Source organism: Doryrhamphus excisus, chromosome 23 (genome assembly GCF_030265055.1).
Source record: "Doryrhamphus excisus isolate RoL2022-K1 chromosome 23, RoL_Dexc_1.0, whole genome shotgun sequence".
Taxonomy (NCBI): Eukaryota; Metazoa; Chordata; class Actinopteri; order Syngnathiformes; family Syngnathidae; genus Doryrhamphus; species Doryrhamphus excisus.
In genome coordinates this window covers 1,119,065-1,145,998 of record NC_080488.1, presented here as the reverse complement: position 1 = coordinate 1,145,998, position 26,934 = coordinate 1,119,065, and the positions used below count along the sequence as shown (strand labels likewise).

Below are 26,934 nucleotides of genomic sequence, written 5' to 3'. Positions count from 1 at the left end.
CCCCTGACTCATGTGCCCCCCCCCACCACCCTTCGCCTCGTTCGTCTGCGACTTCTTCACCCTTCCGGCCTTTCGGTGTCTGGTCCATTCATAACATTTCTGGTGGATGTTTGCTGATTCACACGATTTGTGGTCCTGAATCACTTTGTTGCTGAATGGCGGCACTGTCTGTCACTCACTCATTCGTGTGTGTGTGTGTGTGTGTGTGTGTGTGTGTGTGTGTGTGTGCTAATATCTGCCAAATAGTGATCCTCATGTACGAGGCTTAACACGGGACAAAGTGCAAATCAGGGATGGGCATCAATTAGTGGATTAAATGAGGGAAATGGGGGTGTCCAGGGTGTGCCCCACCCCATCCCACCCCACCTCACCAGACGTCAGCTGGGATAGGCTCCAGCATATCCCCACGTGAGGATAAGTGGCATAGAAAAGATGGATGGATGGGATCTTGATTGAGTCTTGCTAGTTTTCCAAAGAAGGCCAACATGAGATCTGACTCGGGTGCTCCTCCAGACCACATTAGTACAATAGAATACAACACCATCATGGAAACGGGAGTTCAGAACATTCACAAAATGAATGATATTTAAAACTAACCGATGAATCAGTGAAGAAACGGAGTAAAAAGCCCCCCCCCACTAGTGCAAAAACCGTCAGCCTCGGAGTCTCCTCTTGAGGCGGTTGAAGTCCTTCGCCGATCTCCACAACCAGCTCTGCAGCTCACGGAGCACCCAGAAGCCCTCCACCTTCCGGGCGAAGTCATTCATAGCGGGCCGCACAGAAAGGAGCACCGAGGCGGAGGAGGAGATGAGCGAGGAGGGCGTGGAAAGCAGGGCGTGGTCCTCCCGGTAGAGCAAGGAGAGGGCGGACGCAGGAGGTGGGAGCGTCGGGGTGAAGAGGAGGGAGCGAGGAGGTCGGTGCTGGTGGTGAGACGAGGAGAGCAAGAGGCTCCCCCTCCCGTCTCCAATGTGCTGGACGTTGTAGCTGTAGCCCTCCTCCATCACGTGCTCTCCTTCGTCTTGATCTTCACCGACGCTCAGCAAACGCCTCCCGCCCCATCCCGCCGTCCCTCCCGCTCGCTCCTCCTCTTCCAGAATCCAGGTCTCAGGTTCCTCCCGCCTCCCTCTCCTCTTGTCTCCTCTTGGCTTCTCCCTGGATCCGCCGCTCCTTCCTCCAGCTGCGGCCGCCTCCACTCGCCTCCCTGCTTTGGTTCTCTTCATATCCACAGCGAGGCCGCCCTCCCGCTCCCCTCGGGCCTCCCTCGCACCGCTCCGTCTTTCTGTCCTCGTCCTGGTTCTGGACCTGTACGAGCTCCGACTGATGAGCGGAGCCGGGTGGTCTCCCTCCGACCCCCTCTGGTGGTACTCGTGGTCGGGGCTCGATGGAGGAAGAGCGTAACCCAGGGTGGTCATCAGCGCCGATATGGACCCCAGGAGCCCATCCAGGCCTGTGCAGAAGTGCAGCAGGGAGATCTTGAGGGAGGGGCAGAGGGTGGAGCGGGCCAGCTCCCTCACAGCCGCCAACAGGACGGAGTAGGCCCTCTGGTTCTGGGCCAGACGGGCTTGGTTCTCCAGGCCGTGCCACAGTTCTAGGCGGGTGGCGGCGCTGGGCAGGGAGAGAGCCGTGCTGTTGGGTCTGGGGGGGGAAAAATCCTTCTCGTTGAACGGGGGGCCCAGGTACGTCAACTAAGGGAGGACACCAGAAGATCCGCTCAGGAAAAACACTCATCAAACAATCATTCCAAATGGGGGCGCTCTTAATAATTCATTATTATTCATAAATAATATAATAAAAAATATAATAATAATAATACTGTGGGCCAATTGTATACTCAACTGCAGAGAGTACCAGGTGGTGTTTGTATTTACTGATGGACATCGAATTAAACTAAATACATCCGTTGTTTAAAGATCGGAGACGGCTAAAATCATTCCAAATGGGGGCACTTTTAATAATATAATATAATATAATATAATATAATATAATATAATATAATATAATATAATATAATATAATATAATATAATATAATATAATTAGTAATAATAATAATAATGAATAATGAATAATATTGTGGTCAGGGCCAATTGTATACTCAACTGCAGAGAGTACCAGGTGGTTTAAATAATAATTAATAATATAATAAATTATAATATAATAATAATATAATAAAAAATATATAATGTAATGTATATAATATAATATAATATAATATAATATAATATAATATAATATAATATAATATAATATAATATAATATAATATAATATAATATAATATAATTAATAATGTGGGCCAATTGTATACTCAACTGCAGAGAGTACCAGGTGGTGTTTTTATTTACTGATGGATATTGAATTAAACTAAATACATCCATTGTTTAAAGATCATAGACGGTTAAAATCATTCCAAATGGGGGCACTCTTAATCATTAAAACTTATTAATAAAAAATTAAAATTAAAATTAAAATTAAAATTAAAATTAAAATTAAAATTAAAATTAAAATTAAAATTAAAATTAAAATTAAAATTAAAATTAAAAACATTAATAATACTGTGGTCAGGACCAATTGCATACTCAACTGCAGAGAGTACCAGGTGGTGTTTCTACTTACTGATGGATATCGAACTCTACTCAAACAGTCAGAATGACCCTAGAATGCCCCGTCACCGTTAGAGTGGGATATAGTTTGACCTCCTTTCAACTTGTGAACGCTCGTATCCAAGTGTTCATTGTCTCAGCACATTTTGCACACATTCTGTTTTGTAACAAGAAGCCACACGACACAATTCACACCAGATGTGTGATGCGTGAATCCACCAATATAAACATCGTAAACATCCCGAGACTGCAACTTGCAGTCCTGATCAAAATGCTAAGACGTGATGAAACCGTTGGCAACAATTCACATTGTGCACTGTTGGATGTGAAGGAGGTTTCAACTTCAGCTTAGTTGAACCAATAAAATGAAAAAAAACCAGAAACCTCCTGAGATAGGAAGAAAATGTTCAAAAAGGAGTCGTGATGAGTCGCTGTGCCGTTCTTCTTCATCAGCTGTTCATCAGTCCTTGATGCCACCGTTTCCAGGAGCCCAGTGGGAATGTGGATCCATGTGGGGAACATGGCTTCACCACATGGATCCACTGTCTGGAACTAAACTTCCCTTGCCATCCATCCCCAAATGTGAAATGTCCATGTCTCCTTAGAACCTCCTTCAGATCCATCAGATGTTAAAAAGGACCAAAATAAAGCCAAACTCACATAGACATCCTTGATCTCCTTCAGCTGATACTCCAGATATTTGGTCAGCTCGTACGTGCTCTCGATGGAGCTCCTCTCACCGGCCAGGCTGTGGGATGAATGGACAGCCGTCGCCATGGCAACCAGCAGCACCACCAGGTGGATATGACAGGCTGTGGGGATAAGAAAGGAAGGAAATAAGATAGATTAATCACGTGCAGGTTCCATAACAGAGTTCATTAGATTAATCTCCGCGATTATTTGTTGATTGAGAAGAATAATATCCCGCGGCAACAAGTTCCAAACTTTGCTCCAGTTGCTCCGTCATTGTTTACGCTTCTATTTTTTTCCCTTTTATGATTTCCTGGTGTATTTCCTCGTCTCCATGGCGACGGCCTCGTCTGCGCTGTCATCCGGCTCTGCTGATGAAGCCTTCTTTACCTTTCCGCTCTTATTTTAGCCTTCTCTGGCCGTCAGAGGTTTACACTGGCTTCAAATAAAAGCTCACTTAATAGCGCGGGACAGTCGGACAAACTGAATCGTTTTTAGTCACGTTTTAGCGTGTGTGTGTGGGGGGGGGGGGGTGTCTCACAATTTGTGGAGGGGTTATTGATTCTGAACAATACTCCAAATGTTTACGTGAGGACCCATAAGTCAGATTGACTGGGCTTGATTCCATGCCTTGATTATGGCCAATTTGTCAAAAACCATTGAAAGGAGGCATCAGTCATGTGATCCTGACGGTAGATCACATGACTGTCACAAATATCATTTATAGGTTGGTTCCATGCATGGTAGGTTCCATGTTGATATCTCCCTTTTGGTAGGTTCCATGTTGATATCGACCCTTTGGTAGGTTCCATGTTGATATCGACCCTTTGTTAGGTTCCATGTTGATATCGCAACTTTGGTAGGTTCCATGTTGATATCGCCCCTTTGGTGGGTTCCATGTTGATATCGTCCGTTTGGTGGGTTCCATGTTGATATCGGCCGTTTGGTAGGTTCCATGTTGATATCGTCCCTTTGGTGGGTTCCATGTTGATATCGGCCGTTTGGTGGGTTCCATGTTGATATTGCCCCTTTGGTAGGTTCCATGTTGATATCGCCTCTTTGGTAGGTTCCATGTTGATATCGCCTCTTTGGTGGGTTCCATGTTGATATCGCCTCTTTGGTGGGTTCCATGTTGATATCGCCTCTTTGGTAGGTTCCATGTTGATATCGCCTCTTTGGTGGGTTCCATGTTGATATCGCCCCTTTGGTCAGTTCCATGTTGATATCGCAACTTTGGTAGGTTCCATGTTGATATCGCCCCTTTGGTAGGTTCCATGTTGATATTGCCTCTTTGGTGGGTTCCATGTTGATATCAGTCGTTTGGTAGGTTCCATGTTGATATCAGTCATTTGGTAGGTTCCATGTTGATATTGCCTCTTTGGTAGGTTCCATGTTGATATCGCCTCTTTGGTAGGTTCCATGTTGATATCGCCTCTTTGGTAGGTTCCATGTTGATATCGCCTCTTTGGTAGGTTCCATGTTGATATTGCCTCTTTGGTGGGTTCCATGTTGATATCGCCTCTTTGGTAGGTTCCATGTTGATATCGCCTCTTTGGTAGGTTCCATGTTGATATCGCCTCTTTGGTAGGTTCCATGTTGATATCGCCTCTTTGGTAGGTTCCATGTTGATATCGCCTCTTTGGTAGGTTCCATGTTGATATTGCCTCTTTGGTGGGTTCCATGTTGATATCGCCTCTTTGGTAGGTTCCATGTTGATATCGCCTCTTTGGTAGGTTCCATGTTGATATCGCCTCTTTGGTAGGTTCCATGTTGATATCGCCTCTTTGGTAGGTTCCATGTTGATATCGCCTCTTTGGTAGGTTCCATGTTGATATTGCCTCTTTGGTGGGTTCCATGTTGATATCGCCTCTTTGGTAGGTTCCATGTTGATATCGCCTCTTTGGTAGGTTCCATGTTGATATTGCCTCTTTGGTGGGTTCCATGTCACAAATGTCACAAATATCATTTGTAGTCTTATGGGGGAAATGTGTGTTTGTTTCAGAGGGGACACGTTGAAGCTGAAAGGTGCTTTTCAACATGGAAGAGCCGCATGTTCCTCAATCTCTTTCACCCCCCCCCCCCCCCCCACCCTGCCCGTGGTGGTGATTCACGCGTGTAATTCCAGGCGAAACACGCTGCTGTTTAACAGGTGTGAATTATGTATTGCACAACTTTTTTTTTTTTTTGCAACCCTGCCAGCTTCCACCCCCCCCCCGACTGACACACCTCAGGCCTCCCGTTTTGCGTCACGGCAGCCCTCGTCCTCTGTTGTTCCTCCCCCTTCAAACACGTATCTCTCCTCCGCCTCGGGTCAAAATAACAGCAGCCAATTAACCCCCATTAGCCGGGACTCAACTCCCACGTTTCAGACCCCTTAGCTGCTCCTTTCATGTGTCCGCCATGACGGCCCGGCGGGCTTGGAGAGCGGCTCAACGTCAACAACGGCCCGAGCAAACACAAATATGGAATTGTCGGAACACAATCTTTGATCTCAGCCGTGAATTTTCCCAGCTTTGATGTTGACAAATTGACAGCAACTGACTTGGAAAAGTGTCTTACATAACAGCCAATCAGCAGCCAGTAGGCACCACTTTAAACGACAAAAAGGCGGGTCTTTATTTTCCTAATAAGACTTTGTCACACAGCCATCCCTTAACAAGTTATTATTGCGGCCGTTACAGTTTGACTTGTACAGATCTGTTCCTATAATCATTTAGTTCAAGTAAACAATAAATCATAAGTCTCTGGGCACATGCAAGTCTGAAGGGGGCTGGGACTCAAAGGTTTGAGGAGAGGATCTTTGGCTCATGGAAAACAGTCTTGGACGGGTGTCTTTGCTGTAAATCCATGAAAACAGCAGAGCACTCGTTTCATATAGAAGATCTTTGAGTCGTGTTTTTGTTGTAAATCCATGAAAACAGCAGAGCGCTCCTTTTTATATAGAAGATCTTTGAATAGCATTTTTACAAAAGCCTCTCAAAAAAAAGCAGAGTGCTCCCTTTTATATAGAAGATCTTTGACTAGCATTTTTACAATAGGCCTTTCAAAAAACAGCAGAGTGCTCCGTTTTATATAGAAGATCTTTGACTAGCATTTTTACAGTAGGCCTTTAAAAAAAACAGCAGAGCGCTCCGTTTTATATAGAAGATCTTTGACTAGCATTTTTACAATCGGACTTTCAAAAACAGCAGAGCGCTCCCTTTTATATAGAAGATCTTTGACTAGCATTTTTACAATAGGCCTTTCAAAAAACAGCAGAGCGCTCCTTTCATATAGAAGATCTTTGACTAGCATTTTTACAATAGGCCTTTCAAAAAACAGCAGAGCGCTCCTTTCATATAGAAGATCTTTGAGTCGTGTTTTTGTTGTAAATCCATGAAAACAGCAGAGCGCTCCTTTTTATATAGAAGATCTTTGACTAGCATTTTTACAATTGGCCGTTCAAAAAACAGCAGAGCGCTCCTTTCATATAGAAGATCTTTGACTCGTGTTTTCGGAGTAGAGCGCTCCTGTCTTGGCATAGAAAGAATCTTTGATTAGTGTTGTTGAAGAAGGCCAACAAGCAGGGACTTCTTGTATTATAGATGATCTTTGTATATAGAGGTCTTTGACTCATGTAAGTATATTGCTTAATATAGACAGCTGGGATAGGCTCCAGCATGCCTGTGACCCTCGTGAGGATAAGTGGTATAGAAAATGGATGGATGGATGGACTTCTTCGTCATCGTATTAAATTCATGCTTTGTTTAACTTAGAATAGAATTGAAAAGTGTTATAATGAAGTACTTAAATGTCTCCAGTTGACAGGACAAATTGATTGACAGGTTGGTCCTTAAAGAGGAAAACAACATTTTGAAGTGATTGAAGAGAACGAGACGTGCGAGACGTGCGAGGTAAACACCCCCCGTGGCTTTTGGCCTGGAAAGAAGTACAAGCGGCAACATTTCTAATTACGGCCTGATGACTTGTAACACGACCTGGCGAGCCACATCAAAGCCTCTCCACTATTTTGGAAAACACTTCAGTCGTCCCGGGCCGCTCCCACACACACACACACACACACACACACTCACACACACTCGTACACACACCTTAAAATCCATCAAGTGGAACAACCCCCATCAGCCGCTAAGATGTCTAACCCAATAGTCATCTTCACTGTGAGACGTAACCTGTGGGACGTCCTTAGCATCTCCACACTGGATCAACAAAGGCCCCCCAGGGTTAAAAACACTGACATAACAAATGGTTATGGTTATGTAACGTATGAGGGACTTCATCACCGTCTGGCTTTGGACCAGACATCAAGGCTGATGGCGTGTACCCGGTGCATGATGGGATATTCAATGGGACATGCCGCATCAGGAGGGTCCCGTTCATGTGGCCCCCACGCCCCCTATGGGCGTGTCCGGTATGATCTCTTACATTATTAAGTACATTATTTTGGTATCGTTGTTTATATATATTTATATTTCAGCTGTCACTAAAGCAAAAACCATTGGTGTCAAAGTGAAAGTTAGTTGGGAGCTGCTATTTCCCTGAAACCTACCTATGTTCTACTGCTGACTCCTAAAGAAAGGTAAAGTAAGTCTAGTCTTTCCTTTGGTAGGTTCTATATTGATATCGCCCCTTTGGTAGGTTCCATGTTGATATCACCTTTTTGGTGGGTTCCATGTTGATATCGCCCCTTTGGTAGGTTCCATGTTGATATCACCTTTTTGGTGGGTTCCATGTTGATATCACCTTTTTGGTGGGTTCCATGTTGATATCACCTTTTTGGTGGGTTCCATGTTGATATCGCCCCTTTGGTAGGTTCCATGTTGATATTGCAACTTTGGTAGGCTCCATGTTGATATCCTTTGGTAGGTTCCATCTTGATATCGCCCCTTTGGTGGGTTCCATGTTGATATCGCCCTTTTGGTAGGTTCCATGTTGATATCGCCCCTTTGGTAGGTTCCATGTTGATATCACCTTTTTGGTGGGTTCCATGTTGATATCGCCCCTTTGGTTGGTTCCATGTTGATATCGACCCTTTGGTAGGTTCCATGTTGATATCGACCCTTTGGTAGCTTCCATGTTGATATCGCCCCTTTGGTAGGTTCCATGTTGATATCGACCCTTTGGTAGGTTCCATGTTGATATCATTCCTTTGGTAGGTTCCATGTTGATATCACCTTTTTGGTGGGTTCCATGTTGATATCGCCCCTTTGGTGGGTTCCATGTTGATATCGCCCCTTTGGTGGGTTCCATGTTGATATTGCAACTTTGGTAGGTTCCATGTTGATATCGCCCCTTTGGTGGGTTCCATGTTGATATCTCCCCTTTGGTAGGTTCTATATTTATATCGCCCCTTTGGTAGGTTCCATGTTGATATCGCCCCTTTGGTGGGTTCCGTGTTGATATCGCCCCTTTGGTGGGTTCCATATTGATATCGCCCCTTTGGTAGGTTCCATGTTGATATCACCTTTTTGGTAGGTTCCATGTTGATATCGTCCCTTTGGTTGGTTATATGTTGATATCGCCCCTTTGGTAGGTTCCATGTTGATATCGTGCCTTTGGTAGGTTCCATGTTGATATCGCCCCTTTGGTAGGTTCCATGTTGATATCGCCCCTTTGGTAGGTTCCATGTTGATATCGCCCCTTTGGTAGGTTCCATGTTGATATGGCCCCTTTGGTAGGTTCCATGTTGATATCGCCCCTTTGGTAGGTTCCATGTTGATATCGCCCCTATGGTAGGTTCCATGTTGATATCGCCCCTTTGGTAGGTTCCATGTTGATATCGCCCCCTCGGTAGGTTCCATGTTGATATCGCCCCTCGTGCTGTTACGTGTTAAGCGGCATTGTAGTCCGTGATGGATGCCTTCGTCATGTATGCTCGGTTGTACGTTTCACCTGGTATCAACACCAGCGGGACCCTGACGTCACATGTTCATGTAGCATGTGGCTTGCTCGCCGTTTGACCCCGGCGGTCACACTTAATGTGAAACTGTAGCATGAAGGAATACCTGAGGGGAAATATCTTCCCGCTCCCTTTCTGCGCTTTGGAGCGTATTTATGATCTGCAAAGACAACACCCACGTCCTCCCAAAGTCGTTAGCGGTTTGAGTTTAGGCCAGGGCTCTTCAACCGGTGGCCCGCGAGCCTCACCATGCCCCTGAAGTTCAGGACAGAGCCTGCTTCTTGTGTTTCCTTTCATATGCGGTACAGCCTTGGTTCCCCATGCCAGTGGGCACGCCCATTGGCATGGGGGGTACGGCATGTAAAAGTGAAAACTACTATGGTGTCTGAAAGCCTAACACACAGAGTTACGCAGTGCACTTGAACACCTCATCATATAAACAACCAATTCATGTTTCATACTTTCATCAAGAGAAAATTAAAGACTACATGGTCAGGTCTGGGGGGTATGGGGGGCACATGCAAGTCTGAAGGGGACTGGGACTGAAAGGATTGAGGAGAGGATCTTTGGCTCATGGAAAACAGTCTTGGACGGCAGAGCGTTCCTTTCATATAGAAGATCTTTGAGTCGTGTTTTTGTTGTAAATCCATGAAAACAGCAGAGCGCTCCTTTCATATAGAAGATCTTTGACTAGCATTTTTACAATCGGCCTTTCAAAAAACAGCAGAGCGCTCCTTTCATATAGAAGATCTTTGACTCGTATTTTTGGAGTCGAGCGCTCCTGTCTTGGCATTGAAACAATCTTTGATTAGTGTTGTTGAAGAAGGCCAACAAGCAGTAACTTCTTGTATCATAGATGATCTTTGTATATAGAGGTATATATATTGCTTAATATAGACAGCTGGGATAGGCTCCAGCATGGTGGATAAGTGGTATAGAAGATGGATGAATGGATGGACCTCCAGTCCTTTGTAGAATAATTGAGTGGGTGTGGCCTGGACTGGTTGTCATGGTGACAGGAGTACCTGTGTGCGTCATGTGATGACACCTGATTGCGTTGTTGTCACACATGAGGCTTGTTAAAAGTGGACCGTGGCGTTGGTCTTGGGGTCGGAGGTCAGGGTCAGCGGTGTGTGTGTGTGCGTGTGTGTGCGTGTGCATGTGTGTGTGTGTCTGTGTACGGTTAGAGGGCAGATTTATGAGCAGTCTGTAGCCAATCAAATGCGCATTCCTTCTCTAACTCAACACACACACACACACACATGCATGCAGTGTAACGTAAATCCCTACACACACACACACACACACACACACACACACACACACTGAATAATCCATATAACCAAAGCAGTGTGTGGTCACACACATTAGAGCGGTCACACTGTATAAAATATTTCTTCATATTCCTGACACCCCTAATCCATCTTTTCCAACCTTTTATCATTTTTGCATCAATTTTTTTTTACCCCCACCCCCCCCCCCCCTTCCCCCCAATTGTCAGCAGAAAATCCAAAATGCTTGTTGAAGCCTTCTCCCTAATTGCCTTGACTCTGTTTCCCCCCACTAATTGGCCCCACTTGTTGCCTCCATCCCCATCTTTCATTGCTCCGCTTCCTCTTTTTCTGACCTGCGGTTTTCATTTACCCCCCCCCCCCCATCCACCCTCGTCCAAAGGTTGGCTTCCTTTGCGGTACGAGGACGGCCAAGGCAGCTAAGACGCTCTCCGTGCTGTCAAACAGCTGGCTGGGCTCGCACACATTTTGCTTTGGTTCGACTACTTTGTACAAATAGTTGACTTTGACCCTCCAGGTTTGGTTCTTTGTAGAACAAAGAACAGAAAGAACTAATCCGTGACGTGGGAACGTAGCAAGAACCAGGCTTTTATCACCCACGGACCTCCAGAGGCTGACGCTGCCATCTAGTACATCTAGTACATCTAGTACATCTAGTACATGTACATCTAGTACATCTTTGTGTAGTACATGTACATCCATCCATGAAGCAGCGGTCCGTAGACCAGAACCAGGACTGTCTAGAACTTTTTACAGCGACAGCCGCATGCTGAAAAATGACAAGATGGGGGGGGGGCACCTTTACACTTTAATAGTCTGACCCACGTCAGATGATCTCAGCTTGTCTATTATTATATATATATACATATATTAAAAGAAATAATAAAAAAAAATGTATGCAAGTAGAAATATGAAATTATAGAAAATGAGCATAATCTATATAATAGAATAAATATGACAAAAAATATGACAAAAATATATATATATATTTAAAAATAAATAAATATATATTATGTCATATTTTTTATATGACCAAAAATATAACAAAATATATATATATATATTTAAAAATAAATATATATTTTTTTGTCATATTTTTTGTCATATTTATATTTGTCATATTTATTCTATTTTTTATATGACAAAAAATATAACAAATATATATATATATTTAAAAATAAATAAATATATATATATTTTTGTCATATTTATTCTATTATATAAATTATGCTCATTTTCTATCATTTCATATTTCTACTTGCATACATTTTTTCTCTTCATGTTGTCGTTATTCTCGTACTATTTGGCATACTTTAGCATTGCGGCGTATGGACTTCCAGCAGCGTGCAGGAGAGCTGTGGGTGGGGTGGGGTGGGGGGGTAACGGAGGGGTTGAGTAGAGGATTTTTTTTCTTCTTCCGCGAGGGGCCATGTTAATTTGGCAAAAATGTAAACAGCATGTGTAAGTGTTCAAAGCGTGACCGACTCATTTTATATGATCCCCCCCCCCCCTCACTTTTCTTTCCCTTCCTGTCTGTGTGCTGCGGGGTTGGTGTCCATGCTTCCATGGCTGGCTGCCCCCCCCCCTTTCACCGCCACTCAAATGTTTCTGACAGCAAACAATCAAATGGCATCTCCATGTCCTCTGCCATCCTCTTGTTGCCCCCCCCCCCTTGCCATCACAGCCCTGCTCTTTCTGTGTGTGGAATGGCCACAGCGCTCATGTCAACTGGCTGTGTGTGTGTGTGTGTGTGTGTGTGTGTGTGTGTGTGACTAACGTGAATCATGTACTTTCACCTCTCAGTGGCAGCTAACGAGACAGGCGCTTCAAGCGTCCTCTGACCCCTCACCTCCGTAATTTGTCACACTATTTATCATTCTTAAAAAGATTCAATACTCCCTTTCCGTGTATTGGAAAATAATACACACACGTATACATGTGTGTGTATACAAAAATACACACACGTCCCACGGCCCGTGTCTTTTTATCTTTCTTTGGTGCAAATTTTAAATGTTAGAGTTGACACACAGAGGACGTATAAATACCAAATAAAACAACATTTCATGGACCAAAAGTAGAAATTATCCACAGGAATGAAGTCCAAATATTACGAGAAGAAATATTAATATTATGGGTCGTAAAAGTTGTAATATTATGGGAAGCACACAAACAACTGTGTCGTTTTTGGAAAATGTGTTTTCACATTATGGGAATAAGCACCAAATATTATGGGAATAAAATCATAATCGTATTACGAAGTGAAAATGGACAGAAATCAAAGTTGAAATAGTTGCAACATTTTTTAAAAAACACAACAGCAGCAGAAATGGAAACAACAGCTGTGATTTTACGACAATAAAGTCCAAATATTACGAGAAAAACCTGCAATTTTACAAGAATAAGCTCATAATATTGTGAGAAAAAATATGTTCCTTTTTAAATAATATGATAAACAACATTTTGGACGGAAATGTGATTGGGGGAAAAAGTTGTAATATTAATATTATGAGATATTTGGAAAATTAAAAAAAGCAACAGCAGTAAAAATGAAGGGAATAAAAGAGCAGAGACCAAAGTGCGTACTTCCTGTCGCCTACATGACCTCCATCCCATGCACTTTTTTCTCAAAATATTAAATATCCAAGTACATCCTTTCAGATTTCAGTATTCAGAATTCCTGATTTAGTCATTCCTTTCCGGTCCAGCCAATAAATGATGAGGGAAATGTTACTTTTCCACGTCGCCTTGACACATTTGCTTTGGTTTAAGCCTCACAAGCCGAGTGTTATCCCAGCAATGTGTTGAGATTTGGGGTGCAGATAAGGAAAGACCAACGTATATAAATAAAGTTGTCGGGAATACATTTACTCACCTCTGCAAAAAGTCATTTTCCTTCCAAATCCTTTGCTTTCCCTTCAGCGCCTTCGCTCTCCGGGAAGGTGAAGTCAAGGCGGCGGGCAAACCTTCAAGTGAGCGTTTAGTCCTCGGAAGAACAGCAAAGTGATGAAGCAGGTGATGCTTTCACCAAGGTGTCCCCGAGGATGGAGCCTCCCTGCCTTTCACTTGTGTGGTCTTCAACGTGTGACACGCTCAAACAAGAAGGCAAAGGCTTTTTCTACCCTCCTCCCTTCTTCTCTACTTTCCTCCCCTCTTTTCCATCCTCTCTCTTCTTTCCTTTTTTTCACTCCTCGCGGCTGATTCACCGGCTTTGACGCATCACACCAGCTCCACTGCGCCGAGCCTCCGAACCACGGGACTTGTCTCAACTCATCTCCGTCTCCATGAGCTCATCATCATCGGCTTCAATTCACATCGACTGCGGCCGTTTCATGTCTAATCCTCTTCCCTGGAACCCCCTCCCTGCACTCACGCACCCCACATCCTCCACAAAGTTGGGATTTCTTTGTGTGTGGAAAAGCCAGATCCACCTTGTCCGAACCTTGTCCTCAGTCAGGGACAAGTGGAACCACAAAGAAGGTTGATGCAACCAGATGCAGACGCCCGTGTGCAGAAACCAAGAAGCAAGGAACGGCTGCTTGCAGAATCGTTCCTCATATGACACCGCCGAAAATCAGACTACATGGACGAAGATTTTCTTTTTCATTCATCGTCCAGTGCACAAAACGTTTCATGAAAAATATTTCTTGACACCAACAAAAGTATTGTTTTTACCCAGGAGAACTCAATAATACAAAAAATGTTGCTTTATTTTTTCATTTTCTCAAGAGATTGTAGACAAAAATACTACAAAAAATTTGAAAAGTTGAAAAAATATTTTTTTTAATAAATCAAACATATATATACAGTAATAATGATCCCATAATAATAATTAATATACATGTTATGTGAGGCACAAAATGCTCCCATGCTGCCGTAAACACAAATATATTCCAAAGTGTGTTTCAGCTCAGCTCAGCTCAGCTCAGCTCGCAGCTTTGTATTGCAGGATTTAGATGGCCTGCAAATGATGTGAACTGATTATAATCAAGGATGGAAAACAAGGCGGCCTCCATGCACCAGACAGACCTCCCAAAAAGCAGCAGGCTCAGTGAGTCAAAGGGTTCCCACAAAGAGGAAGAAAACAGCTTGGGAGGATGCAGGGTTTTAGCACCACTGACAGTAACTATAATTATTTCAGCAAGACATTATGCCATATTTTAGTTGCCGCATGTGTCACAGCAATCCTGCTTTTTTTCAGTTTCATTCTCTGTTTGTACAGTCACTTCTTTCATAATTTAAGGTACACAAATACTGGCAGTAAACGTGAATGATCTTTGCACATTTCGTTATATACCTACATGTAATTCATTATTACACCATGATTAAAAATAATCAACTGAATTATACGCTTAAAACATGCTTTTATTTCCATTTTGATTTCAGAATAAGGTCTTCAAATTGAGTTACATTGTGACATATTTACATGAGAGGGTTTAGTGACATCTAGTGGAAGGTAGTAGTACTGCAATACACGACTCCATTACGACTAAAATTGAACTTAAAAATAACATTTCACTTTAAAACTAGGTTTTATAAAATATGCGAACAACTACAAACAATCCAATGTTTTTAATGTAATTTCATGCATAATTTCACATTAAAATGTAGCACTTTGACGCGTTCATCGTAGCACCGGAAATGAATACAAAAAATACTTCCGGTGACGTAGGGCTAGCTCCGGATGCTACACGCGGGAAACAGGCCGACCTTCTCATCACGTTGACAGTAGGATTTGCATTTTCTATAACTTACGTTTGATGGTTAACCGTAGACAAATGTCTAATCTTCGAAACTAACACGGGCGTTTTCTCTGCTTATTCATTCAGTTTACAGTCTTGATTTGATTCAGGATAGCATTTTTTGGTTTCTTTGCACTGGCCTTGCTTTCTCTCCGGAGCGCTTGTTTGGTAAGCTTGTGGTGTCCTAACCGGGCGGTGCTTTAAAACCATGTACAGCCAAGCAGGCGTTCAGACAGCAACCTCACAACCATCGTAAAAACAATCGCATCCCCATGGAAGTTAGCTTAGCTATTGTTAGCTTCGCAGAAGTAAACTTGAGGGTTTCTTACTGTATTTATACGTTTATACTACATGTGTAAAGGTTATGTTGTTTGGAGCATTGCGCTGAATTGGGGAAAATGTTAAACTTGAAGAAAACGACAAGTTGACAAGGAATGACACAATATTGTTTCACTGGAAAGATGTCCTCTCCTTTGCTGCTGTGTATCACCAACATAATGTACTCTGCACCTGTTTAAAACACTGTGGTATGTATTTAAGACATTGTATCGTGTCTGTCTTTAGAGCATCAGCCTGTAGTCGAGATGGGAGACACACTGGAGTTCAACGAGATTTATCAGGAGGTCAAAGGTTCTTGGGTCAGTATCCAAACACTTGTTGTCTTTTTAAACGGACTTTAATGCTATATGATGTCAATTAGCTGGATGATACCACTCTTGTACTATTAGATCATGCGGTATACTTGATATCGTGAACGGTGACCATATACTGCTATAGTAGTAGTTCTATCTAAACACTTTGTATTAAACTCCAAAAACCCTACAATCAAATTACTGTAGTTCATGACTTGATTTTGTTTTTCTGCAGAATGACGGGCGACTGCGCTTCAGCAAGCAGAACGTGGTGTACAAGAGCAGCAAGACGGGAAAAGTGGACAACATCCCTTCGGCCGAACTCAGCCTGGCTCAGTGGCGACGTGTGTGTTTAGGTCACGGTATCAAACTGAGTACCAGTGCGGGACACATCTATAAATATGACGGCTTCAGGGACACGGTGAGCGCACCTTCTCCAAGTAGTTCTATGTTTAAAGGAGACATTGGGCAACTCTTTTTTTACTTTTTTTTTTTTTTACTCAATCAATGCATTTTTATTGCAGGCGATCTTCATAAGGATCAATGCTAGACTAGTTGTGGAAAATGTGGATATAATTAGAGTAGTCAGTGCGCAGGTTGTATCGATTTACTGTCCACTGACAACAAACAGCAATTTAGGGTTGTCCCAATCCAATACCAGTCTGTCTAAACTAGCCAATATAAACACTCTGACTCCGGATGGAGTCCATGTGATCGTCTAATGGCCTATGCAGACAAAGTTGTTGTTAAAGAGCACTTGGTTTCAGTTTTTCGATAATAAATAGTAGACATTGACATAGTGGCTGGTGCTTTGTAGATGAATGTATCCATCCAAAACTCTGATGCTTTAACTTTTTATGGCCTAAATATGGTTAGGATTGTTAGAGCCCTGTAGATATGAAATAACACCCCTATAGTCACCTTTACACTTGTATTACCCCGTATAATAGCAGAAGATGGGGCATCGTTGACATAAATGAGGTAAGATAATAACAGTAATAACAGATGAAATCTCTACACTCTACAAGAAGCAATGAAGTCTGTAAAATTAAATAATTAAAAATAAAAAAATCACAATTTTTAACTATAATGATGAAAATGGTAATATTAATGATGATTATAATGATGGTAATAATGATAAAGATTAACAACAATGATAATAATGATAATAATATTACAATGAAAATAATAACAGGGGAAACAAGACAGTGGCATGAACATGATTATATCCTGCAAAAAGGGGTAGGCATTTATAAGCTTTTGCTTCAGCCTACTCCTTTTGGGCTTGGGATCAGATAGTTGAATACAAATGTAAATAATGGAAAGTTATATTTTGATTGATGTAAGAAATGCACTGTAATGATTCACATATTTGCCCAAATAAAGGGAAAAAAAAAAAAAAAAAGATAGACTCTCACGTTAGCATTACGCTGTCGGTGGTGGGTAAAGTCCGGTTTAAATGCTGACTTGAGCACCTCGAACCTTGAGTCATAGCACTTGATCAGGCCTTTTCTAACATACTACAAAATAAGTCAAAAGTTTGGATGACTCGCGCTGATATCAGATTGATATCCATGGACACCACGCTAACTCCATGGAGAAACCCCAAAGAGAACCGCCGTGCTGCCCCCACATGCTTAATAGGATTAATGAGCGACCGCGGCACTCCCACATGTGCTGCATAAACAGCCTAATCACAGCGCTCATGGAAGTCGGTGTTTATGTCAGTTCACCGAAACAATTTGGCTCGGACGGCTGGAGGAATAATTTAGTTTTTATCTTCCTGTGTCTTTCTTGTCCTCCCCTCTCTGAGTCGCCTCCGTGCGTGCACAGAGACTGTCAAGATGCCAGTAGTATAATAACCCGAGGTGGCGTCAGCGGCGTCTCCTGGGGTTAATCAGCACGCCTTTCGGAGATAAATCTTCACGTCGTCAGGCACCGGGGGCGTGATGTCATTGTTTATCCCTCAGCCGGCGTCGGTAATTGGTCAGTGTGATTGGAGGGTTAGCCGTGCAGACACTGTGATGTTTGGATATCCTTGTAACGTATCCTCCTGTGAGATGTTGCTGAGTTAGCACACCTTTAATTCTAAATGACGGCATGATGAGCGTATAAGCACGCTCGCTCTTCTTGTTTTCATCTCGTATGTCCGAAACCTTTTCAAATAAAAAATGTAAACAAGTAAAAAGTACTGCACCTGCTACTCATGCTGTAGGTATTGGTCGTTGGTTTATCACGGTTTTCATACTCGTAAATGGAATATTTTTGTAGTTATGGCAGAGAAAACCTGTTTGCAATCTTCTTTTTTTAACATTAGAGCCCTCTATACATCAAATAACACCCCTATAGGCACCTTTACATTTGTATTAGCCGATATAGTAGATATAATCAGAGAAAATGAGATGTAAATAATTTGTTTAAATGTGTTTTTTCTTTCCCGATAATGTTTTCGACCAGGAAACGGTGACCATTTATACATGAATTCAAATAATGGATGCGTGTATTAGTATGTAAATGTTAGCATTTGCGTCACTCAAGCGTAGAAGACATGCTGGCCGTTTGTTTTTGTTCTGAGATGTCTATTTATTCCGATTTAAAGAACAACAACTCTACAGTTGTGGGAAACACTGGCACCATTTTAGTTTTGGTGGCCTTGATCCGGGCTAGCAAACAGACCGCTGATTACATGGCCTCTAATTAGCAGTAACGAGCTCACAGACAGTTTACACACGTATCCAGGTGTGGAAACTCTTTCTCACTGTCTCTCTCTCTCCCTCTCTCTCGCTCGCCCTCCTTCCGTGCGCTCCCCCAATCACTTCCACATGTGTGTGTTCGGCGTTCTGTGTGTGTTGTCCCTGCAATCTAAATAAACTCTGTCAGCAGCGGCACTGAGATGAGGACAAAGTAGCTAGATGGATGATGTTCACCTCCTGTGGTCCTGGGAGGCCCCGGCGACAGGCGTGGTTATAATCGTGTTGATTTAATTAGCCCCCCGAGCCCTCGTCCACTCTTTTATTTTTTATTTTTTTTAGTGAGTGAGGAAATGTGTTTTGCTAAGGTCTGACTCGCTCTCTTTTGTAACCCTCCGTGTCTGTCTCCTTGCATCAGGACTTTGAGAAGATCTCAGAGTTTTTCAAAGCAAACTACAGCGTGGAGCTGACGGAGAAGGACATGTGCGTGAAGGGATGGAACTGGGGAACGGCCAAATTCTCTGGTAATGAACTGCAGCTCTCACCCGTAAATGTCAAATCTCTCCTTGGTGTTCTGGACACCCCTGATGGTGCACGGTACGTCGGGGGTGTCCAAACTGGTTCAGGCCAGTCACATAGTGAACATGAAAGGAGGAAGGACCACTTTGGAATATTTCAGGAGGAAAAACGCATCTTAGCTTTGTCATATACACCAAAGAGACCATCATTTGTATGAAATTTTGTCTCTTTTTCACCCATTTTTGCTGATTTTTTTAAATTTTCCATATATTTCAACTTTCTTCTGAAATCACAATTTTTTTTAATATGGACTTATTCCCGTAGTTTGACTTTATTCCCATGTTGTAACAAATGTTCCACTTGAGGTGGCTCGGGCATCTAGTCCGGATGCCTCCCGGACGCCTCCCTGGTGAGGTGTTCCGGGCATGCCCATCCGGGAAAAGGCTCCGGGGCAGACCTAGGAGATGCTGGAGGGATTATGTCTCACAGCTGGCCTGGGAACGCCTTGAGGAGGTGGCCGGGGACCGGGGAGTCTGGGCTTCCCTAACGGAGCGGAGGAAAATGAATGGATGGAATGGATGGATATTTAGTTTCCTCCTACTACAGTAGTACAACTTAAAAAAAAACAGTAGTATTACTTTAATATTTCAAATCTGCTCCGCAGGGCCACTTTTATCGTTCGACGTGAATGACAACACAGCCTTCGAGATCCCACTGGCCAACGTCTCTCAGTGCGCCACGGGCAAGAACGAAGTCACGCTGGAGTTCCACCAGAACGACGACACGGAGGTGTCGCTCATGGAGGTCCGCTTCTACGTCCCGCCCAGCCAGGCCGACGAGCGGCAGGACCCGGTTGAGGTGAGGCGGCGTTCCTGCCGCTGCGTTTCTCGTAAAAAAGACCAGCGGTTGAAAAGCGTCGTGCTCCTCCCTTTCAGGCCTTCGCCCAGAACGTGCTCTCCAAGGCCGACGTGATCCAGGCAACAGGAGACGCTGTGTGTATCTTCAAAGAGCTGCAGTGTCTTACGCCCAGAGGAAGGTAGAGGAGCGTCCGCACTCTCGTCATGTTGTCACACATCAGTGGTCAGCATCCAACACCTGCATCACTTCCTGTCAGATATGACATCCGCATCTACCCAACCTTCCTCCACCTCCACGGGAAGACCTTTGACTACAAGATTCCCTACACGACCGTTCTTCGTCTGTTCCTGCTGCCACACAAGGACCAGAGGCAGATGTTCTTTGTGGTAAGTCGGTAAAATATGAATGGTGCTGATGGATATCCGTATGGAACGATCTTCAAGGCTGCGCATCAGAATGGGAAAGTGAAAGTTTGCATGCTTTGACCTTTTTTTGTTGTGCTCACGTTGGTCCTCTCGTCTTTTGGAGTAGATCAGTCTGGATCCTCCCATCAAGCAGGGCCAAACGCGCTACCACTTCCTGATTCTGCTCTTCTCCAAAGAAGAGACCATCAACCTGTCTCTCAACATGAGCGAGTAAGTTGATGTGCTGCAGATACTTCCATGAAGAAGCTGAAATGCTTACCTTTCTGACTGCCACTCAAAACAGATCATTAGATAGCAAATGATGTTATTACTCGTGTCCACTAGGGGGCAGCAAAGATCCTGTTGCCAGTAGTTTGTCTTGTGTGTCTGACAGGGACGATGTGGAGCGTCGCTTTGAGGGCAAACTCAGCAAGAACATGTCTGGCTCGCTGTACGAGATGGTCAGCAGGGTGATGAAGGCCCTGGTCAACAGAAAGATCACCGTACCTGGAAACTTCCAGGGGTACGCCCCCCCCACCCCCAAACACATACATATCATACATCGCTACGTCTGTTTTAGATCGATGACCTCGCCCTTGCACATCTTCTGCTCAGCCACTCAGGTGCTCAGTGCATCACGTGCTCCTACAAGGCGTCCTCTGGCCTCCTCTATCCCCTGGAGAGGGGCTTCATCTACGTGCACAAGCCCCCCGTGCACTTGCGCTTTGAGGAGATCTCCTGCGTCAACTTCGCCCGAGGCACCACGACCACTCGCTCCTTCGACTTTGAGATTGAGACCAAGCAGGGGAACCAGTACACCTTCAGCAGCATAGAGAGGTGACCTCATGTCACATGGACGTCACGCTGATGGTGGCACCGCTTCACCCAAACATCTCAAACCTCTTGGATCATTCTGCTCTTCCAGGGAGGAGTACGGCAAACTCTTCGACTTTGTCAACGCCAAGAAGCTCAACATCAAGAACAGAGGCTTCAAAGAGGTAATACCGGTGTAGTCTCCATCCTGGACACAATCCCATCCCACCCATTGACAACTTCTCCTGTATTTGTGTGTGTGTGTGCGTGCTGGTTCCCTTGTAGAAGAAGGTGCGTATGGTCGTCTTGCGGTTGGCGTGACTCGTGCTTGCATGGCGTGTTGCCTGGAATTCAGACCCAAATTCTCGATTGTAACATTCTGGTTGGCTCTTCTAAAGCGTTGTGTCGGACTGGAAACAATCAGGGCGTGCATCAGGACTAACAATGCTGCTGGCTGGTGTGTGGGAGCTGGAGTGGGAGTGGGAGCTGGAGTGGGAGTGTGACGGATAACTTCCTGTGTGTCTTTCAATCCCGCCAAGTGGTTACTGGGCGGGACGGGGCCTTTGGTGTGCAGTAACACAACAACAACGGCATAGAGAGTCATGCTTCTGGTCTGTCTGACATGGCGGCGCTTTAAGAACCTTTGTCACCATGGCAACTGGCTCAACCGAGTCGGCCTCCTAAGAAGGCGACTGAATGGTGCTTGTCTCGTATTTCCAAATATTCCAACTTCTTCTTTTAGATGTACTCGTCGTGATTCTGACCTCATGTCCGTCCTATTTTGGCTTTATTCTCGTAGTTTATTCTCAGTTTTGTTTTGTTAAAAAGTTCTTATCAAAGAAAGGGCAGCAAATTGAACAGCAGTTTTGAAGAAAAACAAGCTGTAAATTGGTTTGATGTATTTGGTGGCGGTGTGCGGTGGCGGTGGCGGCGGGTCTCCACGAGTGGTGGATTGTGGCTAGCGGTTCTGACCGGTGTGTGCTCGCAGGGCATGAAGGGCAAGATCGACGAGTACAGCGACTCGGACGAGGACCAGCACGACGCCTACCTGGAGCGCATGAAGGCCGAGGGCAAGATCCGAGAGGAGGGCAACGACAGCGATGAGTCCGACAGCGGCAGCGGTGAGTGCACGGCGCCGCTGATGAGCGTGATTCCGAGTATGACTTTCATGTCCTGTTACCTTCTGTAGATGAGTCCTTCAACCCCGGAGAGGAGGACGACGACATTGCCGAGGAGTAAGGAGAAGCCTTTTTTGGAGAAATGAAATGCATTTGATTGTTTTCATGACATTTGTGCCGCCGCCGTCAGATACGACAGCAAGGCGTCCGCCAGCGACAGCAGCGATGAAGCAGGAAGTGGAAGCGAGGAGGACAGTCCAAAGAAGAAGAAAGTGAAAAAGGCCAAAGTGGTGAAGGAGAGAAAGGAAAGAAAGCCACGCAAAGAGGTGAGGAAGCGAGGAGCAGCAGTCCTATGTAGCAGCAGTCCCCTAACAGTGCTTCCTTTTCTGCAGAAGAAGCAAAAGGACACGGGCGGCCCCAAGAGGCCCATGACCGCCTACATGCTGTGGCTCAACTCCAGCCGAGAGCGCATCAAGTCGGAGAACCCCGGCATCTCCGTCACGGAGATCTCCAAGAAGGCTGGAGAGATGTGGAGGCAGCTGGGCAAAGACGAGAAGGAGGTGAGGGAGCAAGGAGGAAGGAGGTGTTTGCTGTTCTATATACGTACAGCATGGCTGTCCTACATTTGTTTACATTCTGGTTGGAGATGAACTCCAGCACACTAAATGATTGGTTTAAAGGAAGCCATTGTTTTTGGTGAATTCATGACTTTAGGAAAGCCTTTTATTTATTCATGATGGCCGCTTGAAAGCATGATTAAAAATGGAGGAAAAGCACAGATTATCATACGGTAAATATATGAAACTAAATATATGAAACGGCCACACTGCAAATGTGGAATATCCACGGCAGGGCATCTTTCCCTGTAAGACAGCTAGGATTTCATTTATTACAATCATTTCATAGTCCAAAAATTTCATATTCTGAAACTTGTATTATATTATGAAATTCATATCATATATTTCAATGAATTACATATTTTATTTTGTTATTATACAAAATTGTTACATCATCAAACAATTATTGTATTATTTAACACCAAAAAAATGTGTCTTAGAGGCCGCACGGTGACTGAGTGGTTAGGCCATGTAGCCAGGAGATCAGGAAGATCTGGGTTCGAATCCCTATTTTTGGTCCGGGTACTCCAGTTCCCCTCCAACATTCCAAAAACATGCACGTTAGCTTCATTGCTGGATTGCTGAATGATTGATTGCCTGCAGGTGCCCTGCCATTGGCTGGCCACCATGCTATGCCCCGCCCCTCACGCAAAGTCAGCTGGGATAGGCTCCAGCACTCGCGTCACCCTAAAGAAGACAGATAAGACGTGTCGTTGTCTTTTAGTCATTCCTAGCTTGTCATTTCGCTTATCAATAGCATGCTAAGTCCCACCCGTGTCCACAGTGCTCAGCCTCGGTCTTGTTGTGCTGAATGTCCTGCTCATGTTCTTTGTTTCCTTCAGGAATGGGAAACCAAGGCAGGAGAAGCCAAGAGGCAGTACGACATTGCACTGAAAGAGTACAAAGAAAGCGGCGGCGGCGGCGGCGAGTCCTCAGTTTCCAAGAAGTAAGACTCTCCTCAGACCAGAACCCTTCTCTGGGACCTTTCTCACCCGCTCAACCCACCAGGGAGGCCAAGAGGTCTGCAGGCAAGAAGGAGGAGAAGAAGAGGAAGTCTTCAGGAGGAGACAAGGAGCGGGAGCGCGGCGGCGGCGGCAACGAAAGCTTCAAGAGCAAAGAGTTCATCGACACCAGCGAGGAGAGCTCGTCCGACTCTGACCACAAAAGCAAGTCCAAGAAGAAGAAGAAGAAGAAGGTGAGCGTCCATTATCATATAAACTTCATCTGTGGCTTTCTTGAATTTCCCGGACGTCTGCGGTCGAAAGTAAGACGCGAGTCGGGTTACTCACCATCGCTTAAAAAGCATAACGAATCCCGTAAAGAAAACCTCAACTTCTCTTCATCTTACTGAGAAGGACATCCACACAGGTAAGCAGAGCACCAGGCTTTCTTTCAGGATGTGTAGCGAAGCCTGCTTCAATCATTTCCTTAATGTCGCTGTCCTTCGTTTGTGGGCGTATACATCTAGCTAGGGGCGTGTCAGTGGCGGTCTCACGTCCATGCTCAGGAAAGCAACAGTTTGAGCCTCTCTTCTCACAAGCGGGCTCTAGGGACACATAGTACCACGTACTACTGAAGCAACGTTAGCTTAGCTGCCTACATCCGTCGTACATCCCTTTTCTCGATGACTGAATGTAAGGATGTTTGCATTGAATGACCTCGCATTGTATTTACTGTCACTAATGTACATTCTATGCTGGTAATGTAATGGTTTTATTACATTTGAACATGCATCAGATTACAATTGAATGCATCCCATAATCAGTTCCCAGTTTCACATGTCCAAAAGGAGTAGGAAGAAGCAAAGCTTATTAAATCCTACCCCTCCATCTGGTACTTTTACAATCAGTAACTGGTACATTTGTTCACTTCCTGCTTTCCATCATACAGTTTAAGTTTTTTTTTCTGTGTTTTTTTAAATAATGTACCTCGTACCGAAAGAGGTGATATCATATTTCTCCTGTATTGGATGACATTTTTAGCTAATTGCTTATTTTTAGCCTTATGCATTATTTTAGCTGTTTGAAGATGAACTATATCAGCAAGTTGAAGTATTTGTGATTTTAGAAATAAGGAGTTAAAGTGTAAAAGGTAAGGAAGGGAACACGAAGGTTGAAACAGGATGTCATAGAAAAGAATGCTGGTGCTGACATGCTAACATGCTACACGTCGTTTCTGTCTCACTCCAGTTGTTGTCTTTTTCATTTTAAACTAGGAATCCGAAGAGGAGGAGGAGGAGGCCGCATCCTCACCCGCCAGCTCAGAGGAAGAGTCCGACTGAACACACACACACACACACACACACACACAACCAAGGACCAAGTGTTTACACACTCTCACCGGTGGACAGCAAAACACACAAAACCAAAAGAGCAGTTGTCTGTTTTGCCTCGGGATACGCTACTTCCTCTCACCGGGATGGTGGCATTTCTTATGTTTCTAAAGTTGACCCCCCCCCCCCCCCCCCCCCCCCCCCTTTCGTTCTTCTTATGGATATTTGTTGTAGCACTGTAGCACACAAAGGTGCAGTCTTCAGTTGTTTGTTGTTATATTTCCAGGCTTGAATTGTTGAAAAAATCCATCATTTTAAAATAAAAATAAAACATACTTGATTGTTCCTTCTTGCTCCTTTTCCATCCATCATCCATTTCCTAAAGATGAGATTTCATGCTTGCCTTTTAATTGCATTACTTTAATGGTGCATGCACGTGCAAGGAAATGACGGCTAATCATCTCATCTCCATGGCGTGGGATGGTACTATATAGTACCTGTGTGTGGTATCCATATATCTTGGGGGGGCAGAAGGTTAAATTGTAATTATGTATAAGGAGTACAGGAGTTGAGGGATTGAGTTGCTAAGCTACGAGCAGACAATGAGAACAAGCTAGTGGTTCCTTGACCAAGCACTGAAATGTCCATATCTGTCGGGTCATGGGTCATTCTCCACTACTTCCTGGTTGTACTCCCGTGACTGAGAGATTAGTTCTTGGGCCAGGTAGGAGGCCTAGAGGAAGACCAAAGAGGTTTATGGATGTAGTGAAGGAGGATATGAGGGTAGTTGGTGTGAGAGACCGATGTAGAAGACTGTTGGATGGAGGACATTGTTTGCTGTGGCGACCCCTGAGGGGAAAAGCCCAAAGAGAAAGACTATCATGCTAGGTGTTAGCATGGTAGCATTGATAGCATGCTAGTGTTGGCATACTAGCATATTTAGCTATTTTCATGGGTAAATGCATATATAAACACTTAGCACTGTCATGCTACATGTTAGCATTGGCAGCATGATAGTGTTAGCATACTAGCATTTTTTGCTATTTTCATGGGTAAATGCATATATAAACATTTAGCACTGTCATGCTAGATGTTAGCATTGGTAGCATGCTAGCATTAGCATACTAGCATATTTGGCTATTTTCATGGGTAAATACATATATAAACATTTAGCACTGTCATGCTATATGTTAGCATTTGTAGCATGCTAATGTTAGCATACTAGCATATTTTGCTATTTTCATGGGTAAATACATATATAAACACTTAGCACTAACCTGCTAGAGGTTAGCATTGGTAGCATGCTAGCGTTAGCATACTAGCATATTTTGCTATTTTCATGGGTAAATACATATATAAACACTGTCATGCTAGGTATTACCATTTTAGGTTTCAACATTCAATTATTTCTGCAGCATTTCAGTTCAGCTCATATTCCAAACTATTTCTACAATCGTTCTACTTTTCAAAAGTCAAACAATTCAACAGCATGTGTTATATTTTACACTTGTCCCCACCTTCTCTTTCACTGTGATGTAACTTAGACAAAATCTGAGCAAAATCTTGTCTCAGATGACAAAGCAAACACAGGACATGTAGCATCTTGACGTGTCCTTTCCTGCCATGACCGGAAGCTCTTAACTAGAGCCCTGTGGGATGCCTTAGCATTGGCATCGTGCATCCGCCCCAATTAAACAGGCGGGCGGTTTGCGAGAGAGCTCTAACAACGACCAGGAGGGCCACATAGACGTCGGCACTGGTGGTAGAGGTTGGCTGGCGATGCCTAAGTG

The 26,934-nt window shown here is 44.1% G+C and overlaps 2 protein-coding genes across 3 annotated transcripts; one reads left to right on the top strand and one right to left on the bottom strand.

Annotated features, from left to right (window-relative positions):
- Positions 1 to 427: 427 nt before the first annotated feature.
- On the bottom strand, positions 428 to 13,552 carry clcf1 (cardiotrophin-like cytokine factor 1). The gene is made up of 3 exons (XM_058062951.1): positions 13,355 to 13,552; positions 3,262 to 3,413; positions 428 to 1,685 (listed from the first exon to the last, which is right to left on the bottom strand). The coding sequence occupies exons 1-3, from the start codon at positions 13,368 to 13,370 to the stop codon at positions 654 to 656; spliced, it is 1,200 nt and encodes a 399-aa protein (XP_057918934.1). The 5' UTR covers positions 13,371 to 13,552; the 3' UTR covers positions 428 to 653.
- A 1,562-nt stretch (positions 13,553 to 15,114) lies between these two features.
- On the top strand, positions 15,115 to 25,328 carry ssrp1a (structure specific recognition protein 1a). 2 transcript variants are annotated; one of them, XM_058063889.1, is made up of 18 exons: positions 15,115 to 15,207; positions 15,786 to 15,859; positions 16,089 to 16,274; positions 18,962 to 19,067; positions 19,727 to 19,920; positions 19,998 to 20,098; positions 20,177 to 20,306; positions 20,452 to 20,555; positions 20,719 to 20,847; positions 20,940 to 21,161; positions 21,250 to 21,322; positions 22,126 to 22,258; positions 22,327 to 22,372; positions 22,446 to 22,581; positions 22,648 to 22,815; positions 23,715 to 23,818; positions 23,881 to 24,067; positions 25,088 to 25,328. In XM_058063889.1, the coding sequence occupies exons 2-18, from the start codon at positions 15,806 to 15,808 to the stop codon at positions 25,151 to 25,153; spliced, it is 2,139 nt and encodes a 712-aa protein (XP_057919872.1). In that variant the 5' UTR covers positions 15,115 to 15,207; positions 15,786 to 15,805; the 3' UTR covers positions 25,154 to 25,328. The 2 variants fall into 2 exon arrangements, with proteins under 2 accessions (XP_057919872.1, XP_057919873.1); XM_058063890.1 differs by lacking the exon at positions 15,115 to 15,207 and adding an exon at positions 15,229 to 15,389.
- The last annotated feature ends 1,606 nt before the right edge of the window (positions 25,329 to 26,934 follow it).